At 44.4% G+C, this 14055-nt stretch overlaps 1 protein-coding gene across 3 annotated transcripts; it reads left to right on the plus strand.

Annotated features, from left to right (window-relative positions):
* LOC110399139 (tumor necrosis factor receptor superfamily member 1A-like) lies at positions 457-13267 on the plus strand. 3 transcript variants are annotated; one of them, XM_021397355.1, is made up of 10 exons: positions 457-631; positions 6719-6920; positions 7215-7343; positions 7651-7794; positions 9087-9168; positions 9487-9554; positions 9775-9897; positions 10240-10277; positions 10988-11144; positions 11665-13267. In XM_021397355.1, the coding sequence occupies exons 1-10, from the start codon at positions 593-595 to the stop codon at positions 11979-11981; spliced, it is 1299 nt and encodes a 432-aa protein (XP_021253030.1). In that variant the 5' UTR covers positions 457-592; the 3' UTR covers positions 11982-13267. The 3 variants fall into 3 exon arrangements, with proteins under 3 accessions (XP_021253030.1, XP_021253032.1, XP_021253031.1); XM_021397357.1 differs by lacking the exon at positions 457-631 and adding an exon at positions 961-1201; XM_021397356.1 differs by lacking the exon at positions 457-631 and adding an exon at positions 3970-4155.

A 14055-nucleotide genomic window follows, 5' to 3' on the forward strand; every position in this document is an offset into this window, starting at 1 on the left:
GTGTTTACAAGGCAGTTAAAATGCCAAGTCACTGCCTTACAGCCGAGTGGTTCAGTTTCCCGTGAGCTTGTACCAGACTAACAGCAAGGCCACATGCCAGGAAACGTTAAGAAGGCAGCAAGCTTCCTTCTGCTCCGTTTCCACGTATTTATTGTTTCAGTCACACGATACTACCCATTATTTTTCTCCAGATCGCCCGCTTTAGGGAAAACCGGCACTGGCAGATAACTTCCTGGCCAGAAAGCGGCAAGCTCTGCCGTAACAAACTGCTGCCGCTCACTTCAACTCCGCAGCACTGTGCTCAGTGCGCGGTGAAGCCTTCGTTCTTTGCGCCCCGGGCTGGAAGCGGCGCCGCCCCGGTACGCGGCAGCTGCCTTCGGCTCCGAGCCCGTCCTGCGCGGGGGCGGGCGGGGTGCGCGGTGTCTCGCCGCCCTCTTTCCTGCCGCCTAGCTGCTGCTGCCGCTGCTGCCTCCGGCAGGAAGTTGGAGACGGGCTGGTTTCGCTCCGCACCGCTCCGGCCGGGGCTGAGCTGCGCCGCCGGCTTCTCTGCGCGCCGGGACCCCGCCATGGGGACGTAGCGGGGCGCGGAGCCATGCGCGGCCCGGCGCTGCCCCGCAGCTCGCTGGGAACGGTAAGTCACTCAGAGGGGGCTCCGCCGCACCCCGAGTTCGGGACGGGGCTGCGGCCCCGCGGGCAGCGGCTCGGAGGGGGCGAGCTGGGGGCCGCCCGTCCCGGAGCCGCAGCCGAATGAGCCCTCCGTCTGCGGGGTCGCTCCGGGCATTCGGCTCGTGCCCTGCTGCCGCCCACCAGGGGCTCGCGTTCCCCCGCGGCAGCGCCCCGCAGCGGCCATTTTCTCTCGCCTAGGGGAGCGGGGGGTGCCGCCGCGGGGGGCGCCGGCCGAGAGGTCCGTCCTAGCGGAGGCGGGCATGCGGCGTTTCCGGGATTTATCCCTGAGTCAGGGAACATCCTGCTGGATTTACAGGAACGCGTGACGGCTTCCCAGAGGCCGTTAACTCCTGAGGCACCGTGGGCCGCTCCTGTTCGCGAGGCTGCCGCTGCCCCGGGGCGCTGAGTGAACTCCGCGGTCAAGCAGCCCCGGTGCCTGTGGGCGCTGCTGCCGTCTGCTGTGCCGCCCTGTGCAGAGGGAGCGGCGGCTGTGCCCGACCTTTGCATCTGGGGGCACTACAAAGCGAGTTTGCTGGTAAATTTCCTTCTTAGCTCTTCTGGATCCAGTTTCTAAGTCCTTCTCAAACTTCAGCTGACTGTCTGTCTGTCCTTCAGCTTCTTGCCTTAAAAAAATAAATAAATCTGAGTTCTGGTGTAGAATTTGCAAGTTCAGACCACTTATCCCTGAAAACCAGAGTGTTTCAGTGACAAACGCCTGCACGTGACTGCTTCACACTTGCAGTGCTGGGCAAGTTGTTGGTATGCCATCACCCAGCTCAAAGCTGCCTTCTTCCAGAAGTTCTGCTTCTGCACATGGAAGCTTTGGGAAGCCAGTTACAACCAGTGCTGGCAAGGTAGCACAGCTGGGGCTGTGAAGCATTCCACCCCTTCACCTGGCTGCAGAGCTCTGACATCTCAGGGCCCGGATAGCATTTGTGAACTGTTGAGGTGGCTTGCATACAGGTTTTAAAGCAGCAAACCTGAAAAAGCACATTTCTGTCCTAATGATAGTGGTACGCGTATTTTGCTGTAATTCATATGCTATATGTCATATTATTGATATTTTAGCAACAAAATGCACAAAAGTCATTGAACTCCTTAATATGTAACTTGTTGTCAGTTAAATAGTGTGGTGGAGGAAGAGTGCCCGTTAGTAGGATTACTTTTCTTTCTCAGGGAATTCTTTCCCTCCTATTTACATTTGGTCAAAGTCAGCTTCTTAATTACACCACATGCTCATTACAGATAATTTATGCCTTTTCTATAAAATTGTACTATTTTTATCAGTGTTAGAATTCCCACTCTATTGCTTGTCCTTTTATCTACCACTTATTTTCCCTTCTGCATTCACCCTCATGGCCTTTCGTACTTATTTGATGCCTCCATTCTGTTTTTCTGATTCTGTTTCCTCTGATTCTTAAAAATTTCCTGTAATTTGTTCGTATGCATTCTCTCTTTCTTCATGTTCTTAATCTCATTTCCTCGTCCTCTGTGTTTTCACCATGTATTCCCACAATGTTTGCAGTGGAAAAAATGGCAACTTCCTTCACTGAGGCCAGTGTTTGTATATATATATATATATATATATAAAGTTGGTTCGGTTTTATGAGGAAAATGACAAAACAGCTAGAAGGGTGCTTCTGACAGCAGTTGTTTTAGAACGTAAAGGTTTTGCAGCCGGAAGCCTCTTTCCACAAAATCTGTAAACCCAGCCGCCGCATTTGTTACCAGAGGTGCAGGGCCCTGTATCCTGTTTGCAGTGGTGACCAGGAGCAAGTGTCTGTTGAGATTTCAGACCAGGGCAAGCACGGGATACTGGAATATAGAAGTTTCCCAGCTTCCAAGGATCTGTGACTGTAAAAATTCCCAAGTCAGAATGGTGTCTTTGTACTAGGAGGCCTGTGTACGTTTCTCCTGCTGACTGATTTGGTGGTCACTTTTGGAGCCCAGGCACATTCCTGAAGGGAGCCCCACACCTCAGCCGGGTGTTGGCCTAAGAAGTACCTCTCTGTGTTTGTTTGGAACCTGTCACTTGTGTGTTTCTTGCGAGACCTGTTAGTTTTTCCTTTGGAAGAGACAGAGAATAGCCATCCTGTTTCATCTTCTCTGTGGCATTCATGACTTTGGGGCCCTCTTCTCAGCTGCCTCTCTTACAGACTGGCATTTTTTAATCATTTTTCTTGCAACAGCTGTTTTGTAGCACTGACAGTTGTCATTTCTGGGTTAACTCACATTCTCGGGACTGGGGACCAGCCCAACAGTCTGGATTCCAAGTACTGGGTCTGTTACATTTGTATGTAACAGCACTCCCTGTTTTGTTCTCAAGTCCTTTCCTAACAGTTTATAACATCTGCTTGGGTCTCTGATTGCTTTGTTCAACCAAGTTCATTCCATTTGTATCTGCTTAGTAATGCAATTTTAATTTCTATTTTTGATGACTGACAACTTCCAGCTAAATGAAGCATGCTGTAATTTGGGCCTGTGCCAATCTGCATTACATGGTAACTTCAGTTCTCACAAGCAATCAGTATTGCCAGTTTGGATGTATTTATTTTTTAATTTTGTTTTTTTTTGAACTAGCATTATTATTTGAGGTAAAAAAAAACAACAATATTGTCATATACCTCCTTCTTATCCATGTCTTTGGTCATCTCAAGGTGGCTTTGCTTTTACTTGGGACAGAGCAGGATATTCTGTGTTAAAGTCTTGGCCTTGTCCCTTGGATACCCCTGTGCTTCCTTGGAGTGCCTGGAAATCCAGCCTTGTGAATCTGAGATCAGGAAGAGGATCTCGAAGCAACACCACTACATTTTTCTGTTAAACAGAGGTTGTCAGTTCTAAGGAATTGGACGCAGCGTGTGGCAGTTACCCTAAAAAAAATCCACCTAGTGAATCACTGACAAAGGGACTTGAGCAGGCTGCAGCGAAGGCAAGGCTCCAGGGCAGCTGCTCTCTCAAAATTAAAGCCCTGGGAAGGGAAGTGTGAAGGGGGGGCCCCATTGAGACAGTGCTCTGATTCGAGGTGTGTGGCTGCACCCTCAGGGTCGGACTGCTGGGTGGTGTTTGTGTGTGCGTGCTCAGGATGCACGCACCGTCTCCTGGTTTTAGCCAACGCCCAAAATGCAATATTCCACCATTCGATCTTCATAAAATGGAGGATTACTTATCATAATAGCTTACGTATACATCTTGTGACCTTTCCAGGTTTTAGTGAGCAATGAGAAAAGCTTCCTGTAAATGTTGCTTTAATATACATTTCTCAATGCTTAAAGCAGAAGTGCTGGTTTCCCATGCATCTTTGTACATCAAACTAAAAACTCTAGAAACTTTAAACCTCGAAGAGCTTTTGGTAATGGCTGAATTGATCACAGAAGAAGGGTAGTGCTGCACCGTGATTTCTTTGGAGTCTCCTCACTCTTGTTTTCTTCCCCACTCCCAGAGCTGCTAATTTGCATGACTCACCGTTGTATGGATTGGAGCTGTGAGACAGTAAGTTGCTTGGAAGGCCTGAAAAGGAGCTAGGGTTGCCTCCCAGGTGATGAGCGTGCAGCTGTCACCCGGAGGAGCGGAATGGTTGGAGAAAGCTGTGCGTTTTTTCACCTGCAATATTTTGTTTATTTCTGTGTCAGTTTCTGAAGTGAAGCCTAGAGTTTCTGCTGACTCGTTTTTCCTGGGCAGTCCCCGCTAGCTAAAACCATGAATCACCAGCGTGCACAGTGTGGTTTGGTGGTTTGAGTTATCATTTGGCTTCAGTAATCCAGGCTGTCCATTTTTCTAAGCAGTGCTGATTTTTGGGCGCTCGTTTCTTCTCCTGGCGAGTGAAGTCAGAGCGTCGACTTGTATGTCCAGCAATGGAAAATCATTCATTTCAGTTGTACAGGACCTGTAAACTCTGTGTTGGTGACCTACTACCTAGACTTGAAGCTTCCTTGCTTGATAATTTCATGTATTTCCTGAACTCTATTAAGTTTATCGTGGGTGTAAACAAGTGTAACTGCTGAATGATCTGGGAGTTGCTTAAGATGGTGGTGTTTTTTTTTTTTTTTTCCTTTTTTTTAAAGGGCTGAATCATGGGTTGTGAGTCATCTGTGGTCTGTCACACTCTGATGATCAGATTTCGATCAGTAATAATGAATGTGCTGATTCTGGTTTGATTACACTTATTGATATGCTTTCACTTAATCTGAACAATTGCAAACACCTTTCCTGTTTTCCTTTCCTTTCTGAAGATGTATCTGACCAGTCTTGCATCTGTTTTTGGTTTCATCTTTGATGCTTCCCTCTGTTGTTTATATTGCTGGCTTGTTTGACTTTTGGACTAGCTGTATATATTCCCTTGTTGGAAGATGTATCATTGGCTGAAGGGTCAGTTTTTATTGTTACTATCAGACCATCTGTGTGAATGATCTTTTACCCATTTTCCTGCAGGCAGTCAATCTTGCGAGGCTGTCAGCTCCTGGAACAAATGTTGTTTCTTACTTAATGTTGGAATGTTTGCATTTATCCTGTGGTCAGCTAATCAAGCCTGAAATGATAGCTATTTAAATGAGTGATTTTTTTTTTTTTTTTACTTGTTACCATTTTAGCAGCTGGTGTATTGAATATGTCTGTTGTGTGACAAAGAACTCTGAAATTCTTGGAAAAAAATGAGTTATTGCTTTGTCAGAGTTGCCAAGCCTTATCCTTCTTAAGGTTTTAGATGTGTTAACTTTCTCCTCCAAGGCTTCAGTTTTGGGAGAGAAACAGGGTAGCGTGGGGCTGTTGTAGCCATCTCTTTTTGCATATCCTCTCTGAAGATTGCAACCACAAAACTGGTATCAGCATTGTGGTTTACCCTTACTGGTTTGCTCTTCTTTTGCTATTGCTCTCCTAGCCAAAAAAAAAAAAAGCAAAAAGAAAAGAGAGCTCTGTAGCTGTGCCTGTGCGGCAAGGTACCTTACTAACTTCAAAAATGAAAGCTGGGAAAACATTGCAATGTAGAGAAGATAGTGTAATGAAACTAAGTGTGAAATTGTGTGGGCAGAAGAGATGGTATTCCTTTTCATTTTGATGTTGTTTAATTTTAGCTTGGAATACACGTCCAGGGTCTGTTTTTTCTGTTGGGCCTACAGGCTAAGGACTTGTTCATATGTTGTGCTGAGTCTCGCTACATTCTCCTGCTCAGGGTCTTTAGCAGATGAGTCATCTGTTCTGTGGTCCTAGCAGGATGCAGACCTTTTGGCCACGACACAAACAGCACATTTCTCAATTCTGCTGCTGGGAATGGTGTCCATTATTAACCAATTCAAGCTGTTCTTTTAACCCTTTGTTCTGCTGTTCCTTCCAGTGCATACATGCACACATCATACTGCAGTCACGGCAATCATAATATTTTTACTGTTAAAATAAATAATATTAGTAATATAATTATTTTACAAATAAAGCAATTATGATTAAATTATTATAATAATAATTTTTGTTAAAAATTTTGATAACAGTCATCTTCAAAATTAAAAATAGCAAGTAAATCTTAAAGGAGTAAAAAAGAAAAAGTCTAGAGCTTTGTGGCAGACTGCTCAGACTGAGTGCTAACAGTATCAGTTTAAAGGGAAAAATGTGTTTGTTGGGGAGAAGTCGAAAGAAGTCTCTAGGGCTGGCTTGCTCAGAAAAAAATTTGGAAGCTTTTCTGTACTTTGCCTTCTGTGATATCATCCTGGGCCTTTTTATTCCAAACTTGCCATCTGGTTTATTTATTCAGTTGTACTGCAAGTACTGGTTGCATTCTTCTCTCTGGAACTGTTTCTAGATGGACTTGCTCTTTTCCTTGATGAAAACATTCCTTTGCACTTGAGTAATTTTCCTGCAAGCTGCAGCATCTTCAAGGCATTCCATCTATATATTGTACATCACAAAAAATGTTTGCTCTGTATACAGCTAGCTTATATTAATAACAGAGGTGACAGGCATGGCTCCCTCTAATACTGAATACTGCTGAAGTCAGCTGTGCAGTCGGCCAGGAGATGAGAGATTCTCTAACCTTGTTTTTTATTTTTCTCCCTCTCTCTGTTTGAAGGTTATCCTAACATTTGTCTGTGTGCTGATGGAGGAATCGGTAGGAATTGCTCCAGTGCCATATATGCTGCAACTCCATCGTGTAACTTTGGATGGAAGAGACCCCTTTAAGTTCTTGAGGAGGGAAAAGAGGCAGGTGCAGTGTCCGGTTGGAAAATACCCACATCCCAAAGGGACCCACTGCTGCATGAGGTGCCATGCAGGTACAGTACAGTAGAATAAATACATTACTCTTCACCTCAGTTGCATTCCCTTGTCCCGTGCTCTCAGACTATCTTGTCCTACAGCTACATCAGTGCTCCCTTTCCTTGGTAGGAATTCTTTCTCCCTGTATCTTCTCTTGGACTGTCAGACTCCTCCATGCTGGTGAGAAGAAGCATACTCAGTCATTTCCCTGTCAACTCCAGGGTTTCTTTGAGGATTCAGTGACTCCAGTCCTCCCCAAGACAACACATTTGTCCTCCTGTCAGATCTCTCTTAAGCTATTTTTGTTGCAGGTACCTACAAGTCAAAAGACTGTGAATGGCCTGACCAGGCCCCCGTCTGTCTTCCCTGTCCTAATGGCACATTCACAGCTGTTGACAACACCATGGATAAATGCTTCCAGTGTACACGGTGCCGTACAGGTGAGTTATTCATGGGCCTTGAGGAAAATGGGTGGTAGTAGTAGGTGAGAGTCTGGAGAGGATGGCAGGGTGAGTGAGGAAGCCTGGAAAAAAAGTGACTGAGTGGGTACAGGGACAGTGTAGGGGGAGGGGTCCAGGGACAGCAGGGATAAGACTTGCAAAGTTACTACAGCCTGAGACACTGTTTGCAGCCTTTTTTTTTTTTTTTTCCTGTGGGTAGATTAGGGGCTAATAACACCTGTTGTCATAACAGTGGTCTCAGCTGAAGGTTTGGGTTGGTACAGTCACTTTTCATTCCTTTCCTCAGAATTACAGCAGATAACAGAGACCCCATGCACCCTAAAGCAGGATACTGTGTGTGGCTGTCGGAAGAATCAATACCAGACTGGCGAGGCTGATTTCTTCCAGTGTAAGAACTGCAGCCCATGTGTTAATGGAATTATTGCCAACTGTGAGTATAGCATGGGTATGGTACAGATATATCTATTGGCAGCTGCCATTAAGATAGACATCAGCATCCCTCTCCCTGCTTTCTGAAGTGCTGCAGCAGCTTGCCCTTAAGTGATTTTAGTTTTGGAACAACTCTGTTTTGCTTGCCCGCTTTCCTGAGGAAGACTGTCGTTTTTTGCCTGCCTTGGAATCAATCCCTGTTTTCTGTCACAGGTTCTGCCTTAATTGTATGTTTTTTTTTTTTTGTGTTGGCTATCATGATATATTTGCTACTTAATTTCAGTAGCTCTGCCTTCCTTGCATGTACTGAAGTGAGATCTTTATGTTCTAGTGCAAATTTCCTACTTGCTTTCCTTTTTTTTTGTCTTTCTCTGGATATTTCTCCTTATGCTCATTGCATTTCCCTTACTAACTGCTCTAAGCACTCCTTACCTTGCTGTCCTGAAGTTATCTCCTCTTCCTCACAAATTCTGCTTCTCCTGTCCCCTTCAGCGTGATTTTTTTCTGTCTCCTTGTTAAATGCATTCCCTGTGGTGGTTAGTGAATTCTATTACAGTTTCTGTGCTTATACCTGCCCTCAAGGGTCATCATCATACACTGCCCTTGAGTGACTTCCTTCCCTCATCTGATGTAGAACTGCTTTAGTCCTGTCCCTCACATGTAACAGAATGTAACAGAATGTATGCTGCTTATTCTAGTGTCTTTTTACCTCTCTTCTTTTAATTTTGTCCTTCCTTCGCTACTCTTGCCCGCTTTTTTTTTTTTTTAATTTCAGCATCTGTGCTGTGGCTTAATAGCTCTTTAATTTCTCACCCTTTACACTCACAGCACAGCAGATCACAAGTGTGAATATGTGTGTCCCATGGCTTGAAGTGATTTCTCCCTGCTCTGGACTGACTTCCTCAGCAGTCCCAGCTGCTCAGAGACCACTTCTTCCTCATTTTTGCCTAATGTAATTTCCCCTTCCTGTCACACTTGAACTGGAGTGACTTTCCCCATTTTGCACTGGAACTATTCTTATCCATCAGACCAATCTCAGCTGCAGTGTTGTTTTTTTTTCCCCTTTTCCAACCTCTGCAGAGGTGTCTGACCTACCAGAACATTGATGTCCTCACCTTTATTATTGTTTTCTTCTTCCCCAGCCCCAGGTGAACTGAATCTTCTTTCTTTTCTCCAGTAACAGTTCTTCAGGCTCAAAGAAGAATAATCTCTCACCTATCTTGGAATGAATTTTTCCCCTTTTTGTTTCTTCGCTGTCCAGATTTTGGCAAGAGTTTCTTCTTTTCCCTGCAGGTTCAAAGGACAGAGATACGATTTGCAGGTGTAAGCCTATGTTCTTCCGGACACTTGATAATGTTTGCAAGCATTGCAACAGGTGGGCTTTTTTCTTTTTCTCTGTGTGACTGTCCATTGAATAGGAGAGAGAGCTGACTCAAGTTCCACAAGGGGAGGGAATTTTTCTCTAGGTTCTGTCCATTTTCATTTTACAAGATTCTGGCTTTCTGGGGCAATTAGTATTGTCCTCCATTCTAGTCCTCTCCATGTATGCATTGTGGAGAACCACTGAGGACCATAGTCAGTAGGCACACCTCATTGCTCTGCTTTGCAGGCTCCTCTGGACTTGTTTTACGATTGTTGCAAATGTCTGGTGTTGCATTTCCTGCATGCTCACGTCTCTGATTTACTCTTTCAGCTGCGCTGGTGAAGAATGCTTGCTATGCAGTAGCCCAGTGACTACCTCACGGAATTCGTCTGAGCTGAGTATGTACTGGGGGAACCTCTGGGACAGTGGAATCTTTTCAGTGCAAGCTTTTGCTGTCTTGACATCATCTGTCAACCCATTGCTTTCTCTACTGTTTCAGATCATTCTTTTTCTCATTACTGTTTGCATGTGCTCACTTGCTCTTTTGTCTTAAGTACCTAAGTACTTATCTATTCCTTTCTCAGTCTCTCACTCATTTTCCCTCTCCCTTTTGTCTAGATGGGAACCTTGTCCTTGGCATCATCGTGGCAATATTTGTAGTTATCTGTGTCCTCTACATTGTAAATAAAGCAGTGAAGCTGGTTCAGAAAAATGGGGTACCTTCTTCTTTGTACTCGTGTGGTGAGTATAGCAGCATATGCCGTGATACTAATTGTGATAGACATCACTCAGCTGTGTGAATGTATGCGTGCATATGTGTGTGAGGAAGACAGTGGGATCCATTACTCTGCTCTGATACAAGGCCAGAGGGAACATGAAGACTCAACAGCCAAGCTTGTTGGTGCTCTTCTTGCCACTCTGCTTCCATGCTGTGACCGAAAGTGCATATGAGCTTGTTTCTGGCAAATGGGAGTTTTGCTATAAAAACCTTTTGAGGTCAGGATTGTGAATAGCTGCTTTCCTGTTTTCTCTGGGAAGAGAGGAAGTGAAAATAATTTATGTTTTCTTTCTTTTTCATTCAAGTATCTTTGCCACAGACAAGCAAGGAGCCAGTATCAGAGGTGAGCAAGATGATTATAACAGCTTCCCTTCCTCCTTCAACCATGTTAACCTGGGATCCAGAGTAACATTGTTCCCAATTCAAATAATTTGAGTAATAGGGCTGTTTAGTTCAAAAGTCTTTCACTGTAGAGGATGGAACCATTAAAGTTTTACTTCCTTTTTGCTAGGAGGTGCTTTTCAAGCTCCTGGCTTTGTGTTCTTTTCTTTCTGGATGCATTGTTTTTTTCAGACAGCTAATCTTTAATCCCATTCTCTCCTTATATACTCCAAGATGAGAAAATTTACATAATTTTATTTCACTTCAGAACTTGAACCCGTAAGCCTCACAGTCCATCTTGACAGTGTTTTCTCAGGTGCGCTGTTGATCTGCAATTAAGAGCAATGGTCATCGTAGGGTTTCCCCAGCCTTACGAAGAGGGTTGATGAGAGAGGTGGAAGTTCCTGTGGAACTTCTAGAATGGTAATGAGCTGGGGTCCCAGGCTTTCTTCGAGGCTACCATTTTTTTGATGTCAAAAGAAGAAATAAATTCCTTGTGAAATAGAAGTTTGATGCCTTCTGCTTAAACAAGAGATATAGGAAGAATTAAAACCTCAGCACCTGCTTCCCACACATCTTTGCTACATTTTCTTATATAAAGCTAATGATTCCTTGCAATGGAAGTACTGTGCTGCTGTGGGTGATACTGAACTAAGACAATGTCTCTTTCAGGTTGAGGTAAAAGGGAGTGCAATTACTGTTCTTCCCGTGGTGCAGAAAGAAACAGAATTGCCAGTGAATGCAACACCACCAGCTGTACCTCTGCTACAAAGTTCACATGAACTACCTGACTGTGTCAGACCTGCCAGGAAGAGGCAGCTTCCAGACAGTAAGTGTAATTCCTCTATCCCTCCCTAGGCAAATCAGGAGTTGATTATGCAGATTTGGCTGGGAGGATGGACGAGACTTTACCAAGTGTGCATTCCCTGTGTATGTGCACGCATACTTCATGCACGGCACAGCACAAAGAAGCCTGACCAGAATCTGTGAACCTACATAAGATTAAACATCAACATAAGTCTTTCCTGTTGCCTGTTTTTGCTACCAGCAAAATGTATTGTCTTACGTGCTGCCATAGTGTAAGTCTGAAGGCCTCTTTCTTTTTTTTTTTTTTTAAATAGAAATGTGGCAGCAAAACCCTAAGCTGGTATGCTTAAGTCTGCTCATAACCTTGTAAATGCGTATGGAAGTATCACATTGGTTTTTGTGGTTTTTGAGGGATAAGAGTTAGTCTGGACATCACATGGGTCTATAGAAGACCTGAACAGGAGGGGGCAATGCACAGTCTCAAGACATGTTCCCCCTGAGGCTGCAAAACCCTGATTCTCACACTTCATCTCTTCTCACAGACCCCGCTATTCTCTACACTGTGGTGGATCATGTACCGCCATCTCGGTGGAAAGAGTTTGTGAGGCGTCTGGGTCTGACTGACTATGATCTAGAGCGAATTGAGATGGAGCATCGACGTTTACGAGATGCCCAGTATGAAATGGTCAGACTCTGGAAACTGCAGATGGGCCATGCTGCAACTGTGGAGCACATCAGCTGCGTTCTCAACCAAATGGAACTGAGTGGCTGCAGTGAAGCTATTCAAGAGGCTTTGCTAAACCAGAACTCTCATCAACCTTGCAGTTTCCACAGCCATCTTTCTCCTTGCTCTTACTGATGAGAGAGGATCATAACTCCATTTCTTGTCTTCCTTTTCTCACGCCCTCTTATCTATCTAACCCTCCTTTAAATGGGTTTGTTGGAAACAGCAGCAGAGTGTGCTGGAGGTAGACTGAGGTTTGCTTTGCAACCATCATGTTAGTTCAACTCCTTTTCAGCCAGGAGAGACCTCTGCAACGATTCCTCTCCCAAAGAGGGAAAGCACCTCATAAAGGAAGTGAAATGTGGACTCTGATCAAGATGAAAATGAGCTCAGAGTGTCTTGATAGTTCAGCTACTCTGCAGACAAATTGTTGCTGAAGCAGGTGCTTCACCCACCATATGACAGGCTAACTGATAGGGTGACTTGGTGGAACTGGCTGTTCAAATGCTAAAATACTTGCTCACTTTGCAGATCTATTTTTCTGCAATATCAGACACTTAAGCTGGCTCACATTGCAGCCATTTGATTGTGAAATCTGACTTAAGGGAAGTTGTGAAAGGACATGCCCACAACTGGCACGTTACTTCTGGGAGCAGGAGAGGATTGCTCTCTTTTAGTATCAGCTAGTTATCTAAGTGCTACACCTTCAGCCCTCTTACTATGGCAGAAATTGCTGAGATTTAGAAGGGGTGGCTCAGAGAGAAAAAGGAGGGCATTATCCTTTCCACACTCCCATTTCCCTCTGGTTCAGGAGGAATAAGGATTCTGAGCCAGCGGGTCAGATGAAAGGGTTGGTGCTTTTTCTAAAGTTTCTTTTGTGTGTAGAAACCATGTAAGGCAGCATTAATAAAACATGTGCCTGTGTGTTTGTCCTAGTGCAGAGTGGAAAAGAATGCATGTGTCTGTGTGGATGAGGAGGTACCTTTGTACCTGGCAGTGAGTGTCCCTGCAGATCTGTGCTTGCACACAGGTTGGTAGGCTTGTATCTGCTTGCCTGTCTCTCCCTGAATGATTCACTGAATCTGACCTAGCTTCAAACGGGGCTGTGTATGTGTGCAAATATATGTGACATTTTTTAGCAGCTGTTGGAAAACTTCACACTACTTTCTGGACTTCATTATGGAAGTGCTACTTGGGTGTAAGAGATATCTGATTCCATCTACAAGCTCTCACCATTGTTTTCTCATGGATATTATCCTGAGTGAAGCAGAAGTAGCAAAAAGCAATTAGCCTGCATCAGGTGCAGGTCCACATATTTGTGAATGTGGATTTTTAAAAATCTGTTGTCCCTTGACTAGTGAGAATCTTTCTATTGTAAATACACTAAGTGCTCTGAATTAAAATTCATATTTTTAACTCTGCTTCCATTCTGCTTTTGTCCATATCAGCTTCACTTCTTTGGCTGTGGGTGGGGACAGAGTGGGGAATGACTTCCACAAGTGGGAAGAGTGGGCTGTACATGAGTTGGGATGTTGCTCTGGGTGAAAAAGGTGTGTGTTTTAAAAAATAAATAATACAATTAGTCTTTTCTGTGTAAAGCTTAGCGGCTTAGCTGCCCTTAAGACACGGAAAGCTGTGATGGCAGGAACTAGGACTGAAAGCAAATCCAGCTGCAAGTCATTTCAGACATGTAAGAGTCAAATGGGATGCCTACATATTTAAAGTGAATTTTGAAACAATATGCAAGCACTTGGAGGTTTAACAAGGAAAATATAAAATAATAATAATAGATTATACTTTAATGTTACCCTTGCTGAGGCGTGTTTTTATCCAAGTTATCCGAGGAACCAAAGCACTGTATTCAGGCGGTAAGATCCTCCGGTATTGGTGGGAAAACTTGACACTTGAAAATGAAATTTGCCCAAGCTGTCAGTGACACAGCTGGGAGCTGGAGTGATTTAAGTCCCACTTTCAGCCTTTGTTTTGCCACTTTTTAAAATCAAAGCTCATTATAATCCATTTTATGTTTCTTTCAAAATTTGTGTCCAACAAACAGCAGTATGATAATAACTAGAAGTACGTGTTCTTCATGTTATGGATGTGAAACGGGGAAACCAGGTGTAACAATGGCGGGCCGCTGCCAGGCCATCGGAGGCTGCAGGCCCAAACTGATTACAAAGAAAGCAATTCATGGTGGTGAGAGTTTTCA

Source organism: Numida meleagris, chromosome 1, assembly GCF_002078875.1.
Source record: "Numida meleagris isolate 19003 breed g44 Domestic line chromosome 1, NumMel1.0, whole genome shotgun sequence".
NCBI lineage: Eukaryota > Metazoa > Chordata > Aves > Galliformes > Numididae > Numida > Numida meleagris.

Excerpts from the sequence above, each read along its gene's own strand:
- LOC110399139 (XM_021397355.1), top strand. The coding sequence starts at position 593 with ATGCGCGGCCCGGCGCTGCCCCGCAGCTCGCTGGGAACG. Across the intron at positions 632-6,718 it reads CCCGCAGCTCGCTGGGAACG|GTTATCCTAACATTTGTCTG; the intron begins GTAAGTCACTCA and ends CTCTGTTTGAAG. Across the intron at positions 9,898-10,239 it reads TTCTTCTTTGTACTCGTGTG|TATCTTTGCCACAGACAAGC; the intron begins GTGAGTATAGCA and ends TTTTCATTCAAG.